Below are 23,093 nucleotides of genomic sequence, written 5' to 3' on the forward strand. Positions count from 1 at the left end.
GATATGAGTTTAAGAATTGGACTTTTGGTTGATTGTCAAGCGTATTCTATTTAACAAACGAGAGTTATAAATGAAATCCGGTGTGATGAAATCTAATTTGGTGAGTTTTTTTTTTAGTTTTCTCTTTGGAATCAAAAATATGAAAACACCAAAAATTTTGATAAAGACTCCTCTTTTGTGATTTTTTTGGTGCTAACCTTTGGAGATGCTCTAAGAGAAGTTTAGCCACAAACATTGCCTCCACTAAAACTCATTTAGGGTTTCAAAACCGCGATTTCCATTATTTCTTCAAGCCATGGCGAATGGAAGATGAGGCAGAGAAGCCTACAGGGTTTGAGGAATCTTTAGTGAAGTCTCTCTGTATTTCTTCTTTTGAAACTTTGGAGAGACGGAGAGAGTAAAAGAGAGAAAAAGAAAAAGAACGAGAAGGTGGTGTTGTCGGTAATGGTGGTGGTGGCGGTGTTGTCGTTAATGGTGGTGGGGATGAAGTAAGAAAGATGAAGATGAAGTAAAAGAGTATATATTTCGACGGTATGGGGGTATATTCATCTTTTGCATAGTTTTATACATGGGCTTTCATTTAGACTTGTTTTAAATTCTGAAAGAAATGGGCCTTAATTCGACCCATTCAGACATGTAACCAAATCAGACAAGATTTCACATTTTGTTAACTAAAATAACAAGGGAGATTCCACATATGGTTAGAAGCAAGGGTCCGTGAGTTTTAAGTCCAAAATAAAGTTCAAAAAGGGTTTAAGGTCCAATTTTCTCAGAAAATTGGTTTTTAGTCCTTTTCCGTTTTGAAGTAACATTGTTGATACATAATGTGTTATGTATGACACATATAAAGAAAAATGAAATAAAGTATGAAAAAATGAAATAAAGTATGAAACTTTAACAATAAATAACAGGTAATTTATGAAACAAAACAAGAATCGATAGACAGAAAAACACTATAACATTGACATATAAACATACTTTAACTAAGTTGGACTAAATATCTATTATAATTATTATTTTGGCTTAAAATCCTATATTAATATTAGGGTGGACTAAATGTGTGTTTAGGGGTAGATTTTTGGACTAAAAACCCAAAATTTATAGAAGCAATGTGGTATATAGAAGGCAATGCCCATCTTCCTTTTTCTCCGCCAAATGGTTGCCGCCCGGCAACTTTTGACCCACAATTTTTCTTTTTAATTTCATCTTCTTCTTTTTCTCTGTCTTCTTCTTCCTTCTTCCCAGCAATAGTATAGATAGAGAAAGGCTGACGACCGGAGGTTGTCGACCACCGACTTTTTGTCAGAGAAGAAAGAAGATGGGCATGACCTCTAACCATACTTGACGACTAAGTCTTAGGTGAAAAACACATTGCCTTTAACAAGAACAGACATTGCCCGTAAAACTTTCCAAAAAACGAACATCTCAAATTGTGACTGAAAACATCTAAAGAAAAAACTATGACAATCGAGGTGGCACATAACAATCTCTCAGTTTGTTATAATTCCAACAAGTCAGTACTAAACATGCTTGAAACCATATCTAGGGTTCTAAAATTGTATTACAAATGATAACAAAAAATTACCAACTAGCCTCAATTTCATGATTCAAATGATAAACCAGAGCAAGATAATTGGTAGCTACTTCATAATACAAGCTACCAAGGGAAGGACATTGAGATGTACTAAAAAAAATATATCAGAACCAAAAACAATATTTTGGTGGTGTATATATAATGTCTGAACTAAGCTAATAAATTGGAGCAAGTAAGAAATTTTTAGAATCTACAACAAAAAAACCATAACCTCCAACCACGGTGTTTTCGATAATGTCTTTTATCGGCTTTCATCATTTTCACGGGGCTGCTATTCCACTCTGTATTTAACCTGGAAAATCCCAAAAAAGAGTATTAAGGTCCAAACTATCAATTTCAACGGTTATAAGTTATTTGATTGACAATTCTATGAGAATTGTTTCATACTGATAGTTAGGGTCACAATTCATATTGGTTAGGAAAACTTGAACAATAAATATAAGCAGGAGGTAATCATAGTACTTACACAGGAAAAGCAAATGAACGTGCACTAGTCGTGCTGCTATCTGAACGATAAGAGATGCTTCCGGAACACGGTACTGCCCCCGAGTAAGAAAGTGGACCAGATATCGGCCCGACCGAAGAGAAACTTGACTCTCCATACCCTTGTTGAGTAAGAATGCTTCGATTTGAAACTATTTTACTGTCTTTTAATTCTTCTTCAAAACCGAATCTCATTAGATCTTCTAGAGGTTTTTGAACACATTTCTCATGTGTATTTTCGTCTTCAAGTCCGCTAGGTAATGTGTCGACATCTGAGGTGACGGTCTCGTTTGCCGTCTCACTTTGTGAGGGAATCTCACTAGCTTGGTTGCAGTTGTTTGATTCTTCTTCAGCTACAGGAGTCGAAGAACTTGTATGTTGTCCTGTTTCAAGCATAACCTGCAATTTTTTTCAAATAAAATCATATTCTAAGATAATAGCTAGAGATTATCCCATTCATGACAACAGAAAAATCATATTCACATAATTTAAAACAAAAATGACCAACTTCTAGGGAAAATAAGATGAACACTTTGACCAACAAGAAAGAGTACAGGGGGTTATAACTTATAAGCCACAATGTCAGCATAAAGGTACCTGATCTAATTGACATTGACTTTCATCACTATCAATATTGAATGGTTCTTGAGAGGAGTTACTGTTGCAGTTTTCGGCCACAACTTCGCTATCGGGCTTGACCTTGTCGTCAGACCCTGTATATAGATTTTCATCTTTTTCATCTAAGTGAGGTAGCTGATCAGTTTTCTCTTGAAGTTCGTCTCTACCAATAACGCACGTTTCCTGTATGGGTTTATGACACTCTTGAATCAGAGTTATCTTCTCAATTTTAACCTCGTCGGAAAAAATCAGTTTGTCATCTCTCGAAGTGAAAATTCTGTCTCCATTTTCAGACTCGAGTTTGTTAGCATCTTCTGTCAGATTTTCTATCAAAACCTTGTTATCAGAACGACGTCCCTCGTCAATGCCGATATCCTTAATGCCATTACAGTTCCCTTCTTTGAAACAAACAATCAGCTCAGGCATTTCACACTCCATCACACTCTTATCAGTATAAATATGAACTTCTCTCTCAGAAAACTTACCATCATAGTTAGGGTCAGTAAATGGATTAGTATAATCTCCAGCTTTGTTTATTAAACCATTTCCCACATCTTCATAATCTGAGAAATCATTGTATAATTCTGACCCTTCCTGAGATAATTTATCGTCGTACAGAGAATCGATAAACGGGTTTCTATAATCTCCAGTTTCGTTATTTCTACCATTCAAATTACCCTCATCATCTATTAAATCACTCAAATCTGGTAGCTTTCTGAATTCATCTCCTGTTTGGTTCTCAGTATGTAACAGATCTTCATCTCTATCCTCAAGTTCATTTATCGGATCATACATGATATCATTCTTTCCTCCCATCAGAACCCCATTATCTAGCTTTAGTTTTCTAATTTCCAGAAAATCTGAATCCGGTTCATGGGCCAAAACTGAGTGGTCATACATGGTTCGACTGTATGCAGGACGATTAAAATCTCAGTGACTGAAAATGGAACATATAAAGGATCAGAATCATGTAAGAGAAAAAAAATATCAAGTAACAAAACTTAGATGATCAAGATAGGGATTTGAGAAATAACACTAAATCGAACTACCACGATTATAAAAACGATGAAGACACAGGAGGACCCGGAGATAAATGTTAAGATAGCGAACTAGATCTAAGATGTCTTTAATAAACCCATTGATCAAATGAAGAACTACAATCCGTATACCAAACCAATTTTCGAACTACACGGGCTTAATTCCAAGACAGGAGGGAGGTCTAGATCTCCCCCTTTTCTCGATTCTTTTTACTACATAAGCTAAGGTTAATTCTATATTATATGGCTTGAAGACTCCATCTTATTGATCAAAGAATTAAAAACTAAATAATCAAGATGCTTACTAACTTGCTAAGATAAATAAAAGTCAAATGAGAACAAGTAAAGAACACTCAAATACAACTAAGAGAACAATAAGAAACAGACAAATAAGATACCATACTAAACTCCAAATATGTAAAAGAATCTTAAAATGGGTGGCAATGGCTAAGTCAATAAGAAGTTCAGAGAACAGTAACCCTAGCTAACCCCTTCAAGAGTAGCCTAGTAAGAGACTAAGAATCCATGAATATAAATATTATAAACTATATTTGTATGGTTATTTAAATAACTCAATGACAACCCAGAAGATCCTAAAGAAAGCAACCAAAAATTAAGTGATATATTGAATCTAAGTGTTTGATTCAAATTGTGAAGATTAACTGGTGGCTAGATCAAAGAACACAATCAATATTTTGAAGAGAAACACCCAAAATTATCCTACCCAAAACTCATAAAATAGTTCACTAAAAATTCTAATCTGGCTGAGTTTAATGGATCTAAGTCCAACCCAACAAATTCAACAACAACCCAAACTAAAATAACTAAAAATGGATCAAGAAACAAAAGAAATTACCCTATTAGTCAGTCTAGAAGAACAAATCATTTACCTGCAAAAAGGGAGTGAAAGAGAAGAGCAAGAACAAGAAATGAAAAACTTAAAAAAAAAAAATGAAAAGATGATGACCCATCTTCCCAAATCATGTAACATGAAGTCAATACTAAAAATCAAAAACACAAAATTATTAGATGCACAAAACAATTAAGTCAAAAATAAGTAAGTGTACCAGATGGAGTTTCTGAGCTGTTGTTTGACAGAGAAAATCTCAAATATCTATCTCAACTAGCAATAGAAGAAAAGTATTAATCCCTTAGAGAGAGAAAGAGAGAGAGAGAGAGAAGATTATAAGTATTAGAGGTGCATTAATCAAGTAGGAGCCCTAAAAGAGAAAACAATTGAAGTCAAATAGGTTTTGAGATTTTTATAATATTTGAGAAACGGCTATACTCCAGAAAGGTTTCCTAATTAAACGGCAATCTTTTCCACTAGTATTAAATATCAAAAAAATAAAATAAAATTGAATTAAATAAGAACACAGACAAATCTTACTACTCTGTTTTTAGCTAACCTGTACTATTGCATTTACTTCACCCCACCAATACTTACCTGTATATACACTCTCTCTCTCTCTCTCTAGTTTCTCTCTCTAGTTTCTTTCTCTAGTTTCTTTCTCTTCCCTAGACTGATACAATCGAAAACCTTATTTTAGGGCAATTTCCCTTTCTAAAATCTCTTGTGTTTTGATATTTGATTTCATTTGAGCCTAATTTTAGAGAGAGAAAGAGAAAGAGGGTTTGTCTTTAGAGAGAGAATGAGCATCGGATCTCTAAACTTTCTTTATTTATTATATTTTTGTTGTTTTCAGATTATAAAAAACTATTCGAAGCTTCTTCTTCCTAGAGCTAGAGAGAGAGAGAGAGAGTATTCTGTTCTAGCTTTCTAGGGTTTCATGTATATTATATACCTGAACATCATCAATTCTGATAGAGAATTAACAGCCAGGAATTAGGAGCTTGGACGGAAATACGATAAACTTGGTTATTCTCGTAGGTCTGAAAATTGGAGTTGAGGTCTGATTCTTTACATCAAGGTAAAGTCAAAGGCCATAAATTATTACGTAATTTTATGCCGGAATCTGGTTACTTCGCCGGAAGTGTGACGACAAAATCCCTAGAAACTGTAGAAAGGAGAAAAGAACAAGATACTTTCACTCCTAATAAACTCAAAAAAGTTCATCATAACGAAAGAAGGGTTGGAAGAACCAAACGACAGTTCAGATTTATGCTTGTGGGACTATTTCTGGCCCTACATCTCTCTCTACCTTTAGTGGGATGATGGGATCCACCTACTTCAACAGGCCAAATTCGTTCCCAAATAACACCAGTGAACATATGTCCACGGTACATTTTGACTTCCTGACCTTGATACCAGATGCAGTGTTTTGTCACTCCCAAAGATATCGCGTAGCGACTTCGTAGAAATATTTCTGGTGAGAAAAAATTAAAGGTATACGCATCAAAGCATGGTGACCTTAGTATACACAACCTTCACTTAGATAACGAACCTTTCTTCAGCAAGCTAGCATGGCGCCTTAAAACTAAAACTAATGCAATTTGGGTTTAACTTAATATTATAACCGCACTCCTAACCCGGATTTAGCTAAGTAAGGGAATTCTTGGATCTAGAAAGTCATACTTAAGGACTATGATGTTACAAACACTCTTGCTATTTGAGAAGTGCAAAATGGTTCTCAAATTAACATTTGGAATGACTATCGGATTCCGAACTCCCCCCTCCACTATCGAATCCTAATAATTCTACTTTCACCAAAGTTTCTCAACTTATTCATAAAAATCAATGGAATGATCAGATCTTGAAAAATACTTTTGACAAACACACTTGTCACCTAATCAGATTCATGAATATGAAAGAAGACGTGCAAGACAAAATTCAGTGGAACCTCACTCAATCCGGAAAATTCACTGTAGGATCTATGTATCATCATTTAACCTCGACTCACCATTCTCAACCTCAAACTAATATTAATTAGCTTTTTATATAGACGATTAAAACTATCCCACGTATTTCTATCCTTCTTTGGATATGTTGCTCGAGAGCGCTCCCAGTTCGTCAAAGAATTGGAAAATACATAGGCAATCGTTTCGACTGCCCAAATTGTATTTTGATCGAAACTCCTGAACATGCTCTTCTTCACTGTTAATTTACTAAAAATATTTGGTTTTATTTCAACATTATATCAACTAACATTAAGTCGGTTTCTGATTGGATTTTATATTGGCAGGATTTAGACAATACCTCATGTACCTCGAACGACATCCATTTCTCTACTATCTTATGGTACATTTGGAAAGCACGATGTGATCAATATTTTGAGGATATCATTTGTAGACCTACTCAAGTTATTAATCAAATTTTATCATTTCCCCGCACTCCTCGTGTAGTTAAAACCACTAAACGATTACTGATGGGCCTAAAAAGTTACCTAAATAGGTTTCCACCCGCAAGTATACGGGCGTCAAGTAATAGTTCTGGTAAGACCGGTTCGTTCCTCAGAGACTAAGTTAAATTAATTCTAACCTTAAAACTATTGAGATTTAAAATTGGTTTTGATGGTGATAAAATAGAATTAAAATATAAAACTCAAGAAAAATAAATAAATATTTCGATATTCAGAAAAAGGGAACCTAGGGTTTTCGAATCCGTTCTCCTAACAATTCTAAGGACAAATTAATTTTGGTCTAATTTGATAGTTCTTTGTATAACTCAGGTTTTCAGTCCATGAACGGTCTAAAAACCCGGAAGATATTATCGTTAAAACAATAAAAACTGTAATAAATTTATTATTAGAATAGTTATTTAAACTTCATCTAAACCCTAGATATAAAAGACTTAGCTACTCATGCTAGAAACGATAAATATTCGAAGTAATAGAAGAAAAAGATGAAAGAAACTTACTTTTCTGCGATTTTCCCACCAAACAGACCCTTAAGGAGTTGATTTCCTTCTGTTTTTCCCGGAAATCTGCCAAACGCACCCTCTGGGAAAACGATTTTCTCGTCTTCCCGGAAATATTTTCCTTCTGGGAAAATAATTTTCTCACCTTCTTCAACTCTGTTTTCTCTCTCTAAACTTCCTGTTTTCTCTCTTTTTTTCTTAATCTAATCTCTCTCTCTATATTATCTCTTTCTTTCTCACTAGAAACAGTAAATAACAAGAGAAATCAAAGAATCAAAAAAACAAATCAAACTATTTCTTTAAAAACCGAGTTTCTGTTTTTCTCTCTCTCTCTCTACAAAACTCTCTTCTCAATCTCTCTGTCTCTCTCTCTATCTCTCACGAATAAAGAGTACAATCAGAAAGAAAAGAAAAAGCAGAAATACTCAAAAACTCTCTCTCTCTCTCTACTGTTCTATTTCTCTATTAAAACCGAGATTCAGCTCTCGGTTTCTCTCTCTATCTCCTTTTCTGTTCTGTTCTATCTATCGTTCCTTCTCACTCTCTCTCTGATTTCTGTTTCTAGTTGAGCTTGAGAGGAGCCCTGCTCCCAGCCGAGCTTCAACTTCTCTCTCTCTACCGTTCTGTTCTAAAACCGATGATAAAAAAAAACCTCCTTCTCTCAGCCGAACTCCTCTCTCCTTTATAGACCCGGCCCATAGATTCTTCGTTATCCCCAGATTTCAAACGGAAATCCGAACGAACTTCGTCGCCGGAGAAGAGAAAATCTCGGTGTTCTGTTGCTGGAAATCTGTATAGGATTCGGTGCTTCGCGGCTGGACGGAAATGGTACGGCCTCAGCTCCCTGATGTTGCCACGTATCTCAGCTAAATCGGGTCCGTTAAATAATCCCGTGTTTTTCTAATAGCTGGGTGTACTTCTGACCGTGACAGAATGTAGCCCGCGACTTCTTTGGTCCCTCCGATGACTTCCTGGATGCGCGCCACGTGTCCCTCTTGACCCTTGGTCAAATGATTTTGACCCCAATCTTTGACCTTGAATATTTCATTGATCCGGACTCCGATTTGACTTCCGTTTTCGCCTACGGGCTCGCCTTGGACTCTACTTTCCATCCGAACACTAATGTTGACCAAGAAAACAGAATCAACAAATGACCAAAATGCCCCTAGTCTGTATTCTTTCCGACTTTATCCGTTTTGCACGCGTAACTCTGTAAAAAGGTACCTGAACATAAAAGAGAGTAATTCGTGAGAGTAACTGCTCTAGAGAGACTATCTTGTCTAAATTAAGAGACTCAGATGGGACATTTCCATGTCTCATCAATTACGTTCTCAATGTTGGACACCGCCAGTTTACCCATACACTAAAATTAGTACAGATGCCTCGTTTACAGACATTAACAATTGTATTGGAATTAACTTTATTGTCCATGATTCCCAAGCTAAATACATTGAAGCAAAAGTGGGAACTCTCTGAGCTCGTTCAAGCAAGGAAAGTGAAGTCAAATCCATTTTATCCGGAGTCTGATGGGCGGTTACTCATAACTACAAGCATATCATCATTGAAAGCGACAACCAAAATCTAATCCAACATCTGCACTAAAAAACGATACACTAGCATTCAACAACTCAGATTCAACAAGTCAAAGCTCTCATCCCAAGTTTAACAACATTTAGTTCACTACATCGCCAGAAATCACAATTTCCCATGCTGATAAGCTAACGAAATGGGCTAGTAAAACTCAAAGCAATAGATCCTGAAAATATATTCCAAAACTTATTTCTTTGTAATCGCACTTTTACTCTATTTTCAACAAATAAATAAAAATAAAAAAAATTGGTTTTGTAAAAAAAAATTATACGTAATAACTAAATAGTCGTGTGTCTTTATCTATTAACTAGAAGTTGTCAAAATATTATATGTAATGATACATAAGGTTTAAAATAATATGGGTAACTAGGTCATTTTTGCCAACAACTGGTAGCCCAGTTGGTCAGTGCATCTACTTCGCAATGCGGAGGTCCCAGGTTCGATGCCATGAAAGTGCAAATCCAAGAATGTTGAACTTGGGTATAAATAAAGTAGTTTATGTGGACTTTAGACCATTTAATTCGTTGGGCTTTAGGCCAATAGTGTAATTCGACAGTTATCGTGCTTATCACATCGTATCGATGTATCAATGCCTTTGTAATGACCATTGTAGTCAATATTAAAAAAAAAACAATTAGATTATTTTCTATTTTTTTTGGTTCTTTAACACATTAAAACTCACATTCTCTCTCGACCTTTTCGGCAGTTCGGTTCTTCTCCTTTATCCTTCTTTCTCCATTTCTCTACCTCCATCTTCCATTGAAACCTAAATCCGAAAACGAACTTGCGAGATTTATTAATGATGTTTGCTAATCGAGTTTATAGAGGATTGGCGAAGCATCATCACTCTTGTAACGGCGTTGCCATCATAATATAAATATTATATGCTTATTATTTAGGTTCACTAGAGTGAAAGTGTGAAAGAGTTACATTGAGATCGAATTTGTAGATCATTCGAGTTTATATATTTATACGAGTTTATAGATCTATTCAAAATTCTAGATGTATTTGAGTTTTTCTTTCTCTAATAAGTGGATCTACTCTCTAGACATTGCAGAACTACAAGTCAGTTTTCTTCTTCTCTCTATGTTGTATTTCTGTTACAAATTTGCAAACTAATATTGCGAGATTTGTAACCTGAGTTTGCAAACTCATGTTACAGGTGCAAAATGAGTATGTTGGAGTTCGGAAACCCAATTTCTAAATGCAAAACGAGTTTGCACACCCTATTTACAACTATAAATTTATGGAAACTCACTTTGCAAAACGTAAATTCAAACTAAGTTTGCGAAAAAAATGCTAAAAACGTTGGTTTTCTTTGAAATTTTCTTTTGAAGAAAAAGTATTGAAAGTGGATCGTATTGGAAAGATGTGAAAAATCCTTTCTAAATATATAAATTTTATAGGAATCTAACGTCTCCAAACAGTTATATAGATCCAAAAATTTAAAAAGAAAATAAAAAAATTATAGTTGGTTTTCTTTGAAAAATTTAAAAAGAAAATAAATTTCTTTGCAAAAATTTAAAAAGAAAATAAAAAAATTATATAGATCCAAAAAAATTTAAAAAGAAAATAAAAAAAATTTAAAACAGCTATATAACGTCTCCAAACAGTTATATAGATCCAAACAGTTATATAGATCCAAACATTGGTTTTCTTTGAAATGTTCGATCTTCCCCCCCCCCAGTATCCATTAAAATGCTAAAAGGGAGTATTTTGGTTAACTCTCCCAACCAGACATTAAAATAACTAGGAAATGATATTAGTACATTTTAGTTGTTAATCCCTGGTGAAAGTGTGTTTGGTGTTGTTGCGATACTGGTTCAGTCGTGCTTCCTAATACGAGCAATTTCGATAACATCACCGACCGATGTTAATCTTGTAGGGGCCACATATCGTGATAGTTCATGATCCCTAACTAGTCGTGTGCAGGTGGTCTAGTGTGACCAACCCTAGAAGGTGTTACCACCTAGTTTTACATCGATATAGTGTTCTCGTAAGTTGGTTGAATAATATAGTCTCTGGGCCAATCACAATGGTCATGAACCACTATACAACCCTAGCAATTAGCCTGCTCAAAAAGCATATAGGTAATTCTAATGGTGGAAATTTAAGGTTGAGATTGACACAACCAAATATTTAAATGGGCATAATTTCTGGCAATAACTTTATTTGAGGATTTCTAATTTGAAATTCTTTATAAAATTACCCTTTTGCCTTAGTTGAGAGAAAAATCCATAGTTATATATTCACATCGGAATTTGGTTGTTTTCTTTTGATTAAATATTTTTAGTTGAAGTAGTTTCTATAAAACGGGAATACATCAAACTGAATTATTTATACTTTGCCATTCGTTTCTTTACCATTTATAATCTATGTGCTTAGGCTAATCAAGAAAAGAAAATCTACTTCAAACTGATACGATAATGTCCAACACAAAATCACTATTTAACTAAATAAAAAGTAAGAAGAAATTAAATGTAAATCAAGAAAACATTAGGAGTAAAAATAATGGCCGCCCCTGCCTCGAGGGGAGATTTTTACGTGAATGGTAATTTAGTAATATGGGGCAACTTAATTAAGGGACTTCAAACAAATATCCATCCACCCTCTTCGACCACTTGCCAACACCTTCATCTTCTCCTTCAATGAGGTTGCCTGGTACGCCTGTGCAAAAAAAATATTTCCTCAAGAGTTAGAATTACGATATGACACAACACGAACCACTACATCGTGATGTAAATGAAGTGTAAACATAAGTTCGATGTAAATGAAGAAAACATCGTAGTTGAAAATTACGTCCCCTCATGTACATAAGAATTGACATGGGCGATAACAATTTAGTTAGTACTAGGTTCCCTCCCCGTCCTACGGACGGAGAAGATCCCTCTTGGCTAACGCCTTCGAGGAGAAGAAAATAAATTTAACATAAATCAGATAAAATTACAAGGGAGAGTGATAACCATGTGTTTGAAGAGTAGTGAGTGGATGTGCCATCGTGAGTGAGAAGATGCCTGATATATAGTTATTTTAGGGAGATTGTAACCGAATATTCAAAATAATTAATTGTTTACACTAATACCCTTATTTTTTAAGTCAAATTACACTAAAAAGGATTTTATAACAGTCGTTCGATCATCAAAGGTAAATCTCGTAGAGAAAATGAACGGTCAGACTTATCCCCTGGATAACCGACTGAGCTGTTTTAATATAATAGATAAGACAACCTAATTGAGGGACACACAATGACACAAATATTGTACCACCACCTCTGGGCACTAACCTCTACTATCTTTATCTTTTCCCTCACCACCGGCCAATAATTTTTTCTCCTTTAAGCACATACATTCTTCATCTTCACCCTCTCCCTTTTTTTCTAAGGTAACCCGTAGGCAGAAGTGTCACCTAAAGAAAAAATGCACAAAGAGAAGGGGTGATATGCTGGTGGCAATGAAAATGAAGAGAGGATGATGAAAAAGATAAAAGTTGTGGGTGGAAGAAGAAAAAAAAAATGACAGAATGTCCGACCACTGCACTAAAAAAAAGGGTGGTAGACTACGTCAAGCTAAAAAAGCTACCAACAAATCAACCAAAATTGACATCAACTGTCACCATTTAGGGCGCCCAAAAAAGTGATACATGTGAATGGGTTATTATGGGGGTAAATAACGGATCGAGTGAAAGACTGGGGTGCACATCGCTCATTGAAAATGTCCAACTGATACATACTTTACTACTACTACTAGTTTATTTCAAATCAAAGGGTTATGAAATTAGTAATGATCAAGCAAGGTTGAAAAATTAAAACCAACTTACTAGCTCTCCCCTAATTTCTTTCAATTTTGATCCTGATTTCTCGTTTGGGTTTTGCTCCCATCTTATAGATTTTTTCAACATTTACTGAATCGAGAGAAATGTCTAAGAAGCAATCACATTTGAATGATATACATGATAATGGAAGTTATGGGGATTCAAAATCATTGAATGAATGCAACAATGAAGAAGATAAGCCATCACCATCTCTCACTAGTGACAGCCAAACCAACAGTAATGTTGATCATTTACTACTGAAGAATCTTGTTGAGATTGTTCCTCTTGTTGAGTCTTTAATGGTCATCTCATTCTCTCTCTCACTCTGTTTCACTTGATTGAATTTAGGGTTTTGAAGATTTTGTTTAGTAGGTTTCAGTTTTTTGATTATTTTCTTTTCTGTTTTGTAATGATTATTAGGATCAAAAAGAGAAAAGTTCTTTCACGCGTCGATCCTCTTTGATCTACACCAAAGCTCCATCTAGAGTATCCGAGACCAAGAAGGTGAGATAATCTTCTCTCTCTCTATATATATCATATTCTAAACAAGAGTCATGCTAGAGAACAAGAAAAACTAGCCAGACTCTGCATCAGAAATCCTATCTGGCTTGTGGCTTTCCATGATTCGCAGTTTAGTGAATCAGAATCATCGGTAGCACGAATCACAACAACCCCCACATAAGATTTCTGGCCAGAATCTGCTTGGTTTTTCTTGTTCCGTAGCATTCCTTCATGAACAATAGTTGATAATTCCTTTTGCTCACTGCCTCATTCCTTTTTTTTTTTGTCAAATTTTTTGCTTTGATTTTGGGGTGGAAATAATGGGTTGTTAGATAGTTTTTTTTTTTTCAATTCAGATCTGACTCGTTTAAATAGTCTGACTTGGGTTGATATCATAATGTTTGGCTGATTTCTCTCTAGATGACCCATTCAGACTTTTTTTTTTTTTTTTGTTGTTGAAAGGACCCATTCAGACTTATTTGGAAAATATTTGAATCACATACGAGTTTGAATTAGGTTACCATGGACAACCAAATTCCTTATATGGACAAAAATTAAATGGGTGTAAGTAAATTTATTTCCAAACAACCAGCTGAAAGGATACAAAACTAAATACTTATTCTCTTTCTTTTGCATCTTCATCGGCATCTTAACCGGCGACCACCCATTTTCACCGGCAAATACCTAGTTTGGCGAACACCATTTTCTCCTACAACTACCATGTTTTTAATCTTCATCATCCCCCTCTCATCTTCATCACCACCAACACACCATCTCCTCTCATTTTATTTTCATTTGTTTTCTCAAAAGAAATTAGGGTTTTCACTCTTCCTGTTGGGGCAGCCGCCAGCCGGTAGAAGGGTTCTTTCCCTTTGCCTGTGACGGCAAATCAACGAGAGTAATGCATGATAACGAGAAATGAGAAAGCCTAACCGAGCAGAGAACACCACTGTAATTAAGATTTTTAGAGAGAGAGAGAGAGGGAGAAATGGCCTAAATTCTTGGAAACTAATTCACAGTAGGTTATGAACTTATGATTCATATAGTTTGTAGTAGATTACAATTATATATAATTGAATGATTGCTGTAACTTAAGGAGAAAGGTGCATATGTTAACAACAAAGAGAGATAATCACTTTACTCGATTCTTTATCCTCTTATAGTAATTTGAAGGAAAATGAAAGGGAGAGAATGAAAGATGATGTGTTGGTGGCGAAGAAGACAAAGAGGGATGATGATGATCGAAGAATATAAATATAGTGGTTGTTGTCGGAAAAAATGGTGATTCCCGAGAATAGGTGGTCGGTAACAATGGATTGTCGTCATTGAAGATGGTGAAGAAAATGAATAAAAAGAAAAAGAGAATTAATTTTAGATCCTTCCATTTCCTTACTACATATTAATTTTATTCACACCCAATTGTTTTGTCCGCTTATAAATTTTGGTTGTCCACGTATTGGTTACCTTGAATTAAGTTAACCGTCCTTTATCTAAAATATCCTGAAACTGACTATTGTACTTTGACCAGAGTCAGAAGAGTCAGATTCAAAACAAAAATGAGTCAGATTCAGAAAGAAATCACAAACACCGCTTTAGCTGATTAATTTTACGATGAACTAGTGACTTGATTAGCAGTTTAGTGCAATACATTTATTTTGTCTCATGAAGAATGGCCAATCATGATTGTGCTTTTTAATCAAGAAGCCATATATGAGAAATCATCAAAACTCACAAAAGAGCAAATAGAAGCATGCCATTATTAAAGATAAAGAATACCCCACCAATAACTTTTCAAGTTTTTGTCGAAAATCCTGATATTGTTCTGTTTATCAACAAAAGGTATGATCCCACACTATAATGGAACAGTTGTATAGTTAAACAAACATATCCTCTCAATCCAGTTTCGGACAAGTTATTTGCATAATAAGCATGCACTTTTATTGGTCGAGTTTATGTGTAAACTGTTAGGAAAAATACCCTAATTAACTTGTTCAGGAATATGAAGATAAACGATGTGAAAGTAAAAGTAGAGACACCAAGATTATTTAACGTGGCAAAAAACCCCTCCAAACTAGAAGGTAAAAAACCACGGGACCTAGTCCAGAAATCTTCCACTATAATTAAATAATGGGTTACACAACTCTTCACCAAACCTATGGTGGATAAACTGAACAAAGAAACAAAGAAATCAAATCTCTTACTCCTTAGGATTTGAACAAATCCTAGATTCCTAAAGGTTGAAGAAGATAACCACAAACTAAATTGCTTCACAAGATTAATAATCTTCTTTTCTTCAAACCAATATTCTGCTCTTTCAATCTCTTGAAAGAACTACTTCAGAAATCTCTCTTTCTCTGACTTCTCTTTGTTCTGGAAGTTGTTGTGTATAATCTCTTCCCTTTCATTCCCTATTTATAATAATAAATAAGGAGGTTTACCAATAGAAATAGGAATTCCTTTTTAGGCTTGAAAAAATAGAAGTTTCTATTTTTTCCCAAACAAGGAATAAGGGAAATCCTATTCCAACTAGGAGTCCTTTAATTATAAGGAGGGACCCCAACAAACTCCCCCTCCCGACTTATGAAGAGGGACCTACCATCCCCAAACCTGCAACACTGCTACATAGCTCATGTTTGCCTTTGGGTAATGGTTTTGTCATCATATCTGAACCATTGTCTTCAGTATGGATTTTCTCGATCTTCAACACCTTTTCTTCAAGAACATCTTGGATCCACTGGTATCTCACATTTATATGCTTGGACTTGGAATGGAAACTAGAATTCTTACTGAGGTGGATGGCACTTTGACTGTCGCAATGAATAACATAATTATTCTGTTTCATACCAAGTTCTTCTAACAGCCTCTTCATCCATAACATCTCCTTGCAACATTCTGTAATGGCAATATATTCTGCCTCTGTAGTAGATAAAGCTACACACTTTTGTAATTTAGATTGCCATGACACTGCTCCCCCTGAAAATGTAAATAAGTAGCCTGATGTGGACCTTTTAGAGTCTACATCTCCTGCCATGTCTGCATCTGTGTAACCGACTAATACTGGCTTATCATTACCAAAACATATACGAGCTTTAGACGTACCTCTAAGATACTTCAGAATCCACTTCACTGCTAACCAATGCTCTTTGCCTGGATTAGCAAGAAATCTGCTTACTACTCCAACTGCAAATGCAATGTCCGGTCTTGTACACACCATTGCATACATCAAACTTCCTACAGCTGAAGCATAAGGAATTTTCTCCATTTCTTCTTTCTCACTTCTAGTTGATGGACACTGATCACGAGTCAACTTGAAGTGACTGGCTAATGGACAACTCACTGGTTTTGTCTTGTCCATATTGAACCTTTCTAGAACCTTCTCAATGTATCTTTCTTGTGATAGCCAAAGTTTTCCAGCTTTCCTATCACGAGAGATATGCATGCCAAGAATTTGTTTTGCTGGACCCAAGTCTTTCATATCGAAATACTTGTTTAGTTCCTTCTTTAACCTGCTAATTTTATTAGCATCCTGACCAACAATCAACATATCATCAACATAAAGTAGAAGTATAATCAAATCTCCATCAGGAAATTTATGAACGAAAACACAATGATCTGAAGCCGTCCTGTGATACCCTTGATCCTTCATGAATGATTCAAACTTTTTGTACCACTGTCTTGGTGCTTGTTTCAGCCCATATAAACTCTTCTCTAACTTACAAACCAAGTGTTCCTTACCTTTAACTTCAAACCCTGTTGGTTGTTCCATATACACATCTTCCTCCAAGTCACCATGAAGGAAAGCGGTCTTGACATCTAGTTGTTCAATTTCTAGGTTCATACTTGCAGCCAATCCCAATACTAACCGTATAGAGGACATCTTCACCACCGGAGAGAAAATCTCATCAAAATCAATACCCTTTTTCTGCCCAAATCCTTTCACCACTAGGCGTGCCTTATACCGTGGTTGTGAATTTCTTTCTTCGGTTTTGATTTTGAAAACCCACTTATTTTTAAGAATTTTCTTATTCTTAGGTTTTTCAACCAACTTAAAAGTGTTGTTCTTATGCAATGATTCAATCTCATCTTGCATAGCTTTCAACCACTCCTTCTTGTGTTCATCATCTATGGCTTCTTCATAACACTGTGGTTCTCCACTATCTGTAACCATCACATACTCGTGTGGAGGATACTTGGTAGATGGTGCTCTATCTCTAGTCGATCTTCTCAATTCAGCTGGTGGTTCATGTTGAACTTCCATTTCCTGCTCAACATCATCACCCATAGGAACATCTTCATGAGCTTCATCTTCATGATTTTGTTCTTCACCTGCATTATCATGCATAACCTTAGAAGAGATATGTGGATCTAGATCAATGAGATCATTACTATGATTCTCATGCTTCTCAACTTTCCCAAAGTCCTCAATAGTTTGATTTTCAAGAAAGACCACATCTCTACTTCTAATAATCTTCTTATCGACTGGATCCCATAACCTGTATCCGAACTTCTCATCTGCATACCCTAAAAAGATGCATTGCTTGGCTTTATCATCAAGCTTTGCTCTTTGATCTTTAGGTATATGCACAAAAGCCCTGCAACCAAACACCCTTAAGTGTTCATAACTGACTTCTTTCCCAGCCCACACTCTCTCAGCTACATCTCCATCTAATGGTGCTGAAGGTGATAAATTAATCAGATAACATGCAGTACGCATTGCTTCACCCCAGAAGCTTTTTGGCAGCTTTGCTTCTGAGAGCATACATCTGATCCTCTCCACAATAGTGCGGTTCATGCGTTCTGCTACACCATTCTGTTGTGGAGTTTTGGGAACTGTCTGTTCATGTCGAATACCATGGGTTTTGCAATACTCTTCAAACGACCCGATGTATTCTCCTCCATTGTCAGTGCGAATGCACTTCAATGATTTTCCTGTCTCCCGTTCTACCATGTTGTGGAAATTCTTGAAAACTGCAAGTACCTGATCTTTGGTCTTTATGGCATATGCCCAAACTTTTCTGGAAGCATCATCTATAAAAGTAACAAAATACAAAGCACCACCAAGTGTTTTGACCTTTAAAGGTCCACAAACGTCAGAATAAACAAGCTCTAAAACACTGGATTTTCTTTCAGATGCATTCCTTTGAAAAGAAACTCTGTGTTGCTTTCCTACTAAACAATGAGAGCAAGTGTTTAAATTTATACCTTTTACGTTCGGTAAGTCTTGTCGTTTAGCAAGGATTTGAAGTCCTTTCTCGCTCATGTGCCCGAGTCTTCTATGCCAAAGATCAGTGGAAGAATCTTTTTCAACTGCATTCAATTCTCCTTTACACAGTTTTACTTGAGTCCTGTATAAAGTACAACACTTCTTCCCTCTTGCTATCACCATTGACCCTTTTGTGAGCTTCCACTTTCCATCACCAAAGTGACTGTGGTACCCTTCATCATCTAATACTCCGGTAGAGATTAGGTTATATCGAAGATCTGGTATATGCCTCACATTCTTAAGAATCAATGTACTCCCTGTGCTCGTCTCAATTTTCACTTCTCCAATTCCTACGATTTTTGAGAAACCTAAGTTTCCCATCCTGACTTTGCCAAGGTCACCAGTTCTGTAAGAGTTAAAGAAATCCTTACATGGAATAGCATGATACGAAGCACCTGAGTCAACCAACCATGTTGTTTCTGGTTCTGACTCAGTCATACTTAAGCAAGTGTCTCCACAACCTGAGAGTAAGATAATGTCATCACCTGAGGCAACTGCCGCAACATTATCTTGTTTTTCATCATCCTTTTTATTTTCCTTCTTTGGTTTCCTGCAATCACTCTTGTAATGACCCATTTTTCCACAACCAAAACATCTAACTTCTTTCTTTGGTTTTGATCTCCCCCTTGACTTATCACGGTTATGAGGTTTTCTACTTTTACCTCTCCCCCGTCTTTCTGTAACAAGTGCCTCTGAATGAGACTCGTCTGACGATGATTTCCTTCTTGTTTCTTCATTCAACAAACTACCTGTTACGTGATTCATACGCATTATGCCATCAGGAGCAGAATTGCTAAGAGACACCACCAATGTCTCCCAACTATCTGGTAAAGAATTTAGAAGAAGTAAGGCCTGCAACTCATCATCCAAAACTAACTTCATTGCAGAAAGCTGGTTTACTAGACTTTTCATCTCATTCAAGTGTTGAGCAATTGAGGTTCCTTCTTTATATTGTAATTTTCCTAGCTTTCTGAACAAGTAAGCCTTTTTGGCAGCTGTCTTCTGATCATACAATTCTTCTAATTTCCTCCATAGACTATAAGCGGAAGTCTCCGTCGATACATGATGAAAAACACTGGGTTCTACCCATTGTCGAATAAATCCAACAACCTTACGATCTAATACCTTCCAGTCTTCTTCATCTATCTTCATCGGTTTTGTACCGTGATTTTCAATGGGTGCAGCTAGGTCTTTGCAGTATAACAAATCTTCCATTTTTGCTTTCCACATCAAGTAGTTTTCTCCATCTAAACTAATCATTCGATTAGTATTCACTTCCATATTTCTGAACAATAAATCCAACCTTAGCTCTGGTACCACTTGTTAGGAAAAATACCCTAATTAACTTGTTCAGGAATATGAAGATAAACGATGTGAAAGTAAAAGTAGAGACACCAAGATTATTTAACGTGGCAAAAAACCCCTCCAAACTAGAAGGTAAAAAACCACGGGACCTAGTCCAGAAATCTTCCACTATAATTAAATAATGGGTTACACAACTCTTCACCAAACCTATGGTGGATAAACTGAACAAAGAAACAAAGAAATCAAATCTCTTACTCCTTAGGATTTGAACAAATCCTAGATTCCTAAAGGTTGAAGAAGATAACCACAAACTAAATTGCTTCACAAGATTAATAATCTTCTTTTCTTCAAACCAATATTCTGCTCTTTCAATCTCTTGAAAGAACTACTTCAGAAATCTCTCTTTCTCTGACTTCTCTTGTTCTGGAAGTTGTTGTGTATAATCTCTTCCCTTTCATTCCCTATTTATAATAATAAATAAGGAGGTTTACCAATAGAAATAGGAATTCCTTTTTAGGCTTGAAAAAATAGAAGTTTCTATTTTTTCCCAAACAAGGAATAAGGGAAATCCTATTCCAACTAGGAGTCCTTTAATTATAAGGAGGGACCCCAACATAAACATTTGATACAAAAATCGTAGACTTATGAAATAGATCTTGATGTTGTGTATTGGTTAACTTGGTGCAGGTTGCCGTCCCAAAAGGCAAGAAAAATGAAACACAGCCTCTTCCACCTAAAAAACATAGGGATTGTCTATGTGAAGATAGAAAGAAAATTAAAAATGTTAGAAAAGATGAGCTTCCAATATCCAAAACAAGAGCATTGGCTATAGCGAAGGATAGAGAAGAGTTGATTATTTTGCAAGAACAAGTGAAGAATCTCCAAAAAGAACTACTAGAGAAAGATGAACTTCTGAAATTGGCCGAGATTGAAATGAACCATATGGCTGGAACACAAGCACATTTTGAAGGAATAAAAGATCAGATCAAAGAGAAAGAATCGTTGATTGAATCCACTAACATGAAACATTATGATGCAAAGGTACGTTTTTATCAATTTTATCACTCCCAATGTGCCAAGCCTATTAAAAAAGACACCTCTAGGTTACTGTTTTAGCGCCAAGGGTGTCAAGGAAGGACATTCTTCTAGTGTATGACACTTGTTATTGGCAAACATATTGCTAGTAATTGTGTTTTATATATCTCAATAGCTAAAATGGGTCACCGAGATTCCTTGTTTGTGGTGAAAACCCGCTTTCGGAAATAAGAACTTCTGCTCCACAGGTTAAACTAGAAGAGAAGCAAGTAACCCTGGAAAGATTACAGTTGGAAGCAACGAAATCAAATCGAACAATTGAGACACTACAGAAAAATCTAGACTCCACTCAAGGAGAACTATCGACATTTATGCAGATGCTAGAAATATTAGAAGAAAGTAAATCTACTTCAGATGTTTTCCTTTTCGATACGACTCCTAATGACTTGGATCTACCACACATAGTAAGTTCATTCCCGTACTTCTTGACTTCCACAGTTGCTTGTGTCAAATGTCCTGAAGTGTATCTCATATAACAGTATCATCCTCATTCTTCGAAAACATTTGTTCCGTCTCAGTGTGAAATGTCAATCCATCTAAATATTTGAAATCTCAATTACATTTACAAGTTTTGCTTCTGAAGTTGGATCTCCTTTTGAATTCGAACTGTTTAGTTGGATCGACGAGTCTCATAAATTTAGAGTTTGGCAATATATTTCATCAATGTGGTAGTCGCTGTTCAGATTAATCTGCAAGATGCCTTACATCTGATTGAAAACTTTTGTGGTATGAACAGGACGACACTGACGAGATCGATATGCAACAAATGGAAGAGGCAAGAAAGGCCTATATTGTTGCTGTTACTGCCGCAAAAGAAAACGAAGATGAGGAATCATTCATCCTTGCTGCAAAGGTAAGATTACATCTTCAATCTTTTGTTTTTGGACCGAAAAAGACATGTTCAGGTGATACTACACTTCACGGCTTACCCTTTCTCGCTCTGGATATGGTATCATAGATTGTGACCCAACATTACGAAGACGTGTTTATCTTATTAGACATTGATGTATAACTATGTCTTGTCATTTATTTTCTTGCAAAGGCGAACTGTATCAAACTTGGAAAAATAATGTTGTTGTTGACTCATTTAAGTATTTTCTTGAATTCACGAATAACATGGAACTTGGTTTGCTCTTGGGTATATCATGTCACATATGAAACATTTGAAGGCACAACAACAAAGAGCTCAACCCGTGATGTAGACGGTCAAGCTCGAAAAGCTTGATAAAACAGCTTATCTGATAATGTAACACCCAAATTGAGACTCACCTTAGCTTGTGCCCAATTGACCCTCAGAGAGTTCTTTTCGAATTTTCATTGAGAGTCATGGTCGTTTCGCCGACCTCTTTCTTTTCCTCTTCCCCTTCCAAACATCATCAAATGATTGAATTTTAACTAATCAGGAATCGTGTTAGGTCTATTTCGTAATACTTTGGTAAAATTTATTTGTTGGTACCTAGACAACTAGACAACATATGGTGATAGTAAAGAGATGATTTTCAAGGTGTGAGACTAAAGTCCCTCTAGGCAATTCGAGAAACCCAATTCCATTAACACCTTAGTTATTTGTTGTTTTAGTCATTCTGCTCCTTAGAAAAATGAGTTGAATATCAGTGTAGTCACAAATGGACAACTACCCCGGTTGAAGGATTCCTCTATTGCGCGGCCGCGCCCGTCTTTTTTTGCTATAGGCCCGCCATTCAGTACGCCTCGCCTTTTTCGCCATTTTATATGTAGCCTATAGGTGTCCCGCTTACTCGTTAACTTCTTATTCTTCTTCCTCCATTTTCATTTCGGGTTCTCTTCCAAAATCTTCATCAAACCGTTTAGATTTCTTTGTGTTTTTTAAGGATATCATCTTTATTTAGTTCATTAAAGAAAGAGAATAAAGAAGTACTTCAAAAGGTCTTTATTTTTATTAAAAACCAGTTCTTGAAACCCCAACTCTTTTGATGTTTTTATCTTTTAGTCCAGTGTTCA

The 23,093-nt window shown here is 35.8% G+C and overlaps 2 protein-coding genes across 10 annotated transcripts; one reads left to right on the forward strand and one right to left on the reverse strand.

The window, feature by feature from the left end:
- Window positions 1-1,473: 1,473 nt before the first annotated feature.
- On the reverse strand, window positions 1,474-5,975 carry LOC147543341 (uncharacterized). Of its 9 annotated transcripts, XM_086637171.1 has the most exons (6): window positions 5,538-5,975; window positions 4,800-4,855; window positions 4,589-4,622; window positions 2,675-3,632; window positions 2,061-2,476; window positions 1,474-1,886 (listed from the first exon to the last, which is right to left on the reverse strand). In XM_086637171.1, the coding sequence occupies exons 4-6, from the start codon at window positions 3,593-3,595 to the stop codon at window positions 1,778-1,780; spliced, it is 1,446 nt and encodes a 481-aa protein (XP_086493297.1). In that variant the 5' UTR covers window positions 3,596-3,632; window positions 4,589-4,622; window positions 4,800-4,855; window positions 5,538-5,975; the 3' UTR covers window positions 1,474-1,777. The 9 variants fall into 9 exon arrangements, with proteins under 9 accessions (XP_086493297.1, XP_086493301.1, XP_086493303.1 ...); XM_086637175.1 differs by having other exon boundaries at window positions 2,675-3,602; window positions 4,800-5,787; XM_086637177.1 differs by lacking the exon at window positions 4,800-4,855 and having other exon boundaries at window positions 2,675-3,602; window positions 5,538-5,782.
- Window positions 5,976-12,782: 6,807 nt separating this feature from the next.
- LOC147543342 (protein MICROTUBULE BINDING PROTEIN 2C-like) lies at window positions 12,783-22,243 on the forward strand. The gene is made up of 5 exons (XM_086637178.1): window positions 12,783-13,251; window positions 13,370-13,453; window positions 20,706-21,059; window positions 21,302-21,517; window positions 21,850-22,243. Exons 1-5 carry the CDS (start codon window positions 13,054-13,056, stop codon window positions 22,069-22,071), a joined length of 1,074 nt encoding a protein of 357 aa, XP_086493304.1. The 5' UTR covers window positions 12,783-13,053; the 3' UTR covers window positions 22,072-22,243.
- Window positions 22,244-23,093: the final 850 nt, after the last annotated feature.

The sequence above is a fragment of the Eschscholzia californica genome, unplaced genomic scaffold, assembly GCF_041429995.1.
Source record: "Eschscholzia californica isolate CP2 unplaced genomic scaffold, dmEscCali1.0.p SCAF_4, whole genome shotgun sequence".
Taxonomy (NCBI): domain Eukaryota; kingdom Viridiplantae; phylum Streptophyta; class Magnoliopsida; order Ranunculales; family Papaveraceae; genus Eschscholzia; species Eschscholzia californica.

Coding starts and splice junctions, on each gene's coding strand:
- LOC147543341 (XM_086637171.1), bottom strand. CDS start 3,595: ATGTATGACCACTCAGTTTTGGCCCATGAACCGGATTCAGATTTTCTG. Junction 2,477..2,674: donor GTCAATGTCAATTAGATCAG/GTACCTTTATGC, acceptor AAAAAATTGCAG/GTTATGCTTGAAACAGGACA. Junction 1,887..2,060: donor CGTTCATTTGCTTTTCCTGT/GTAAGTACTATG, acceptor GGGATTTTCCAG/GTTAAATACAGAGTGGAATA.
- LOC147543342 (XM_086637178.1), top strand. CDS start 13,054: ATGTCTAAGAAGCAATCACATTTGAATGATATACATGATAATGGAAGT. Junction 13,252..13,369: donor CTCTTGTTGAGTCTTTAATG/GTCATCTCATTC, acceptor AATGATTATTAG/GATCAAAAAGAGAAAAGTTC. Junction 21,518..21,849: donor ACTTGGATCTACCACACATA/GTAAGTTCATTC, acceptor TGGTATGAACAG/GACGACACTGACGAGATCGA.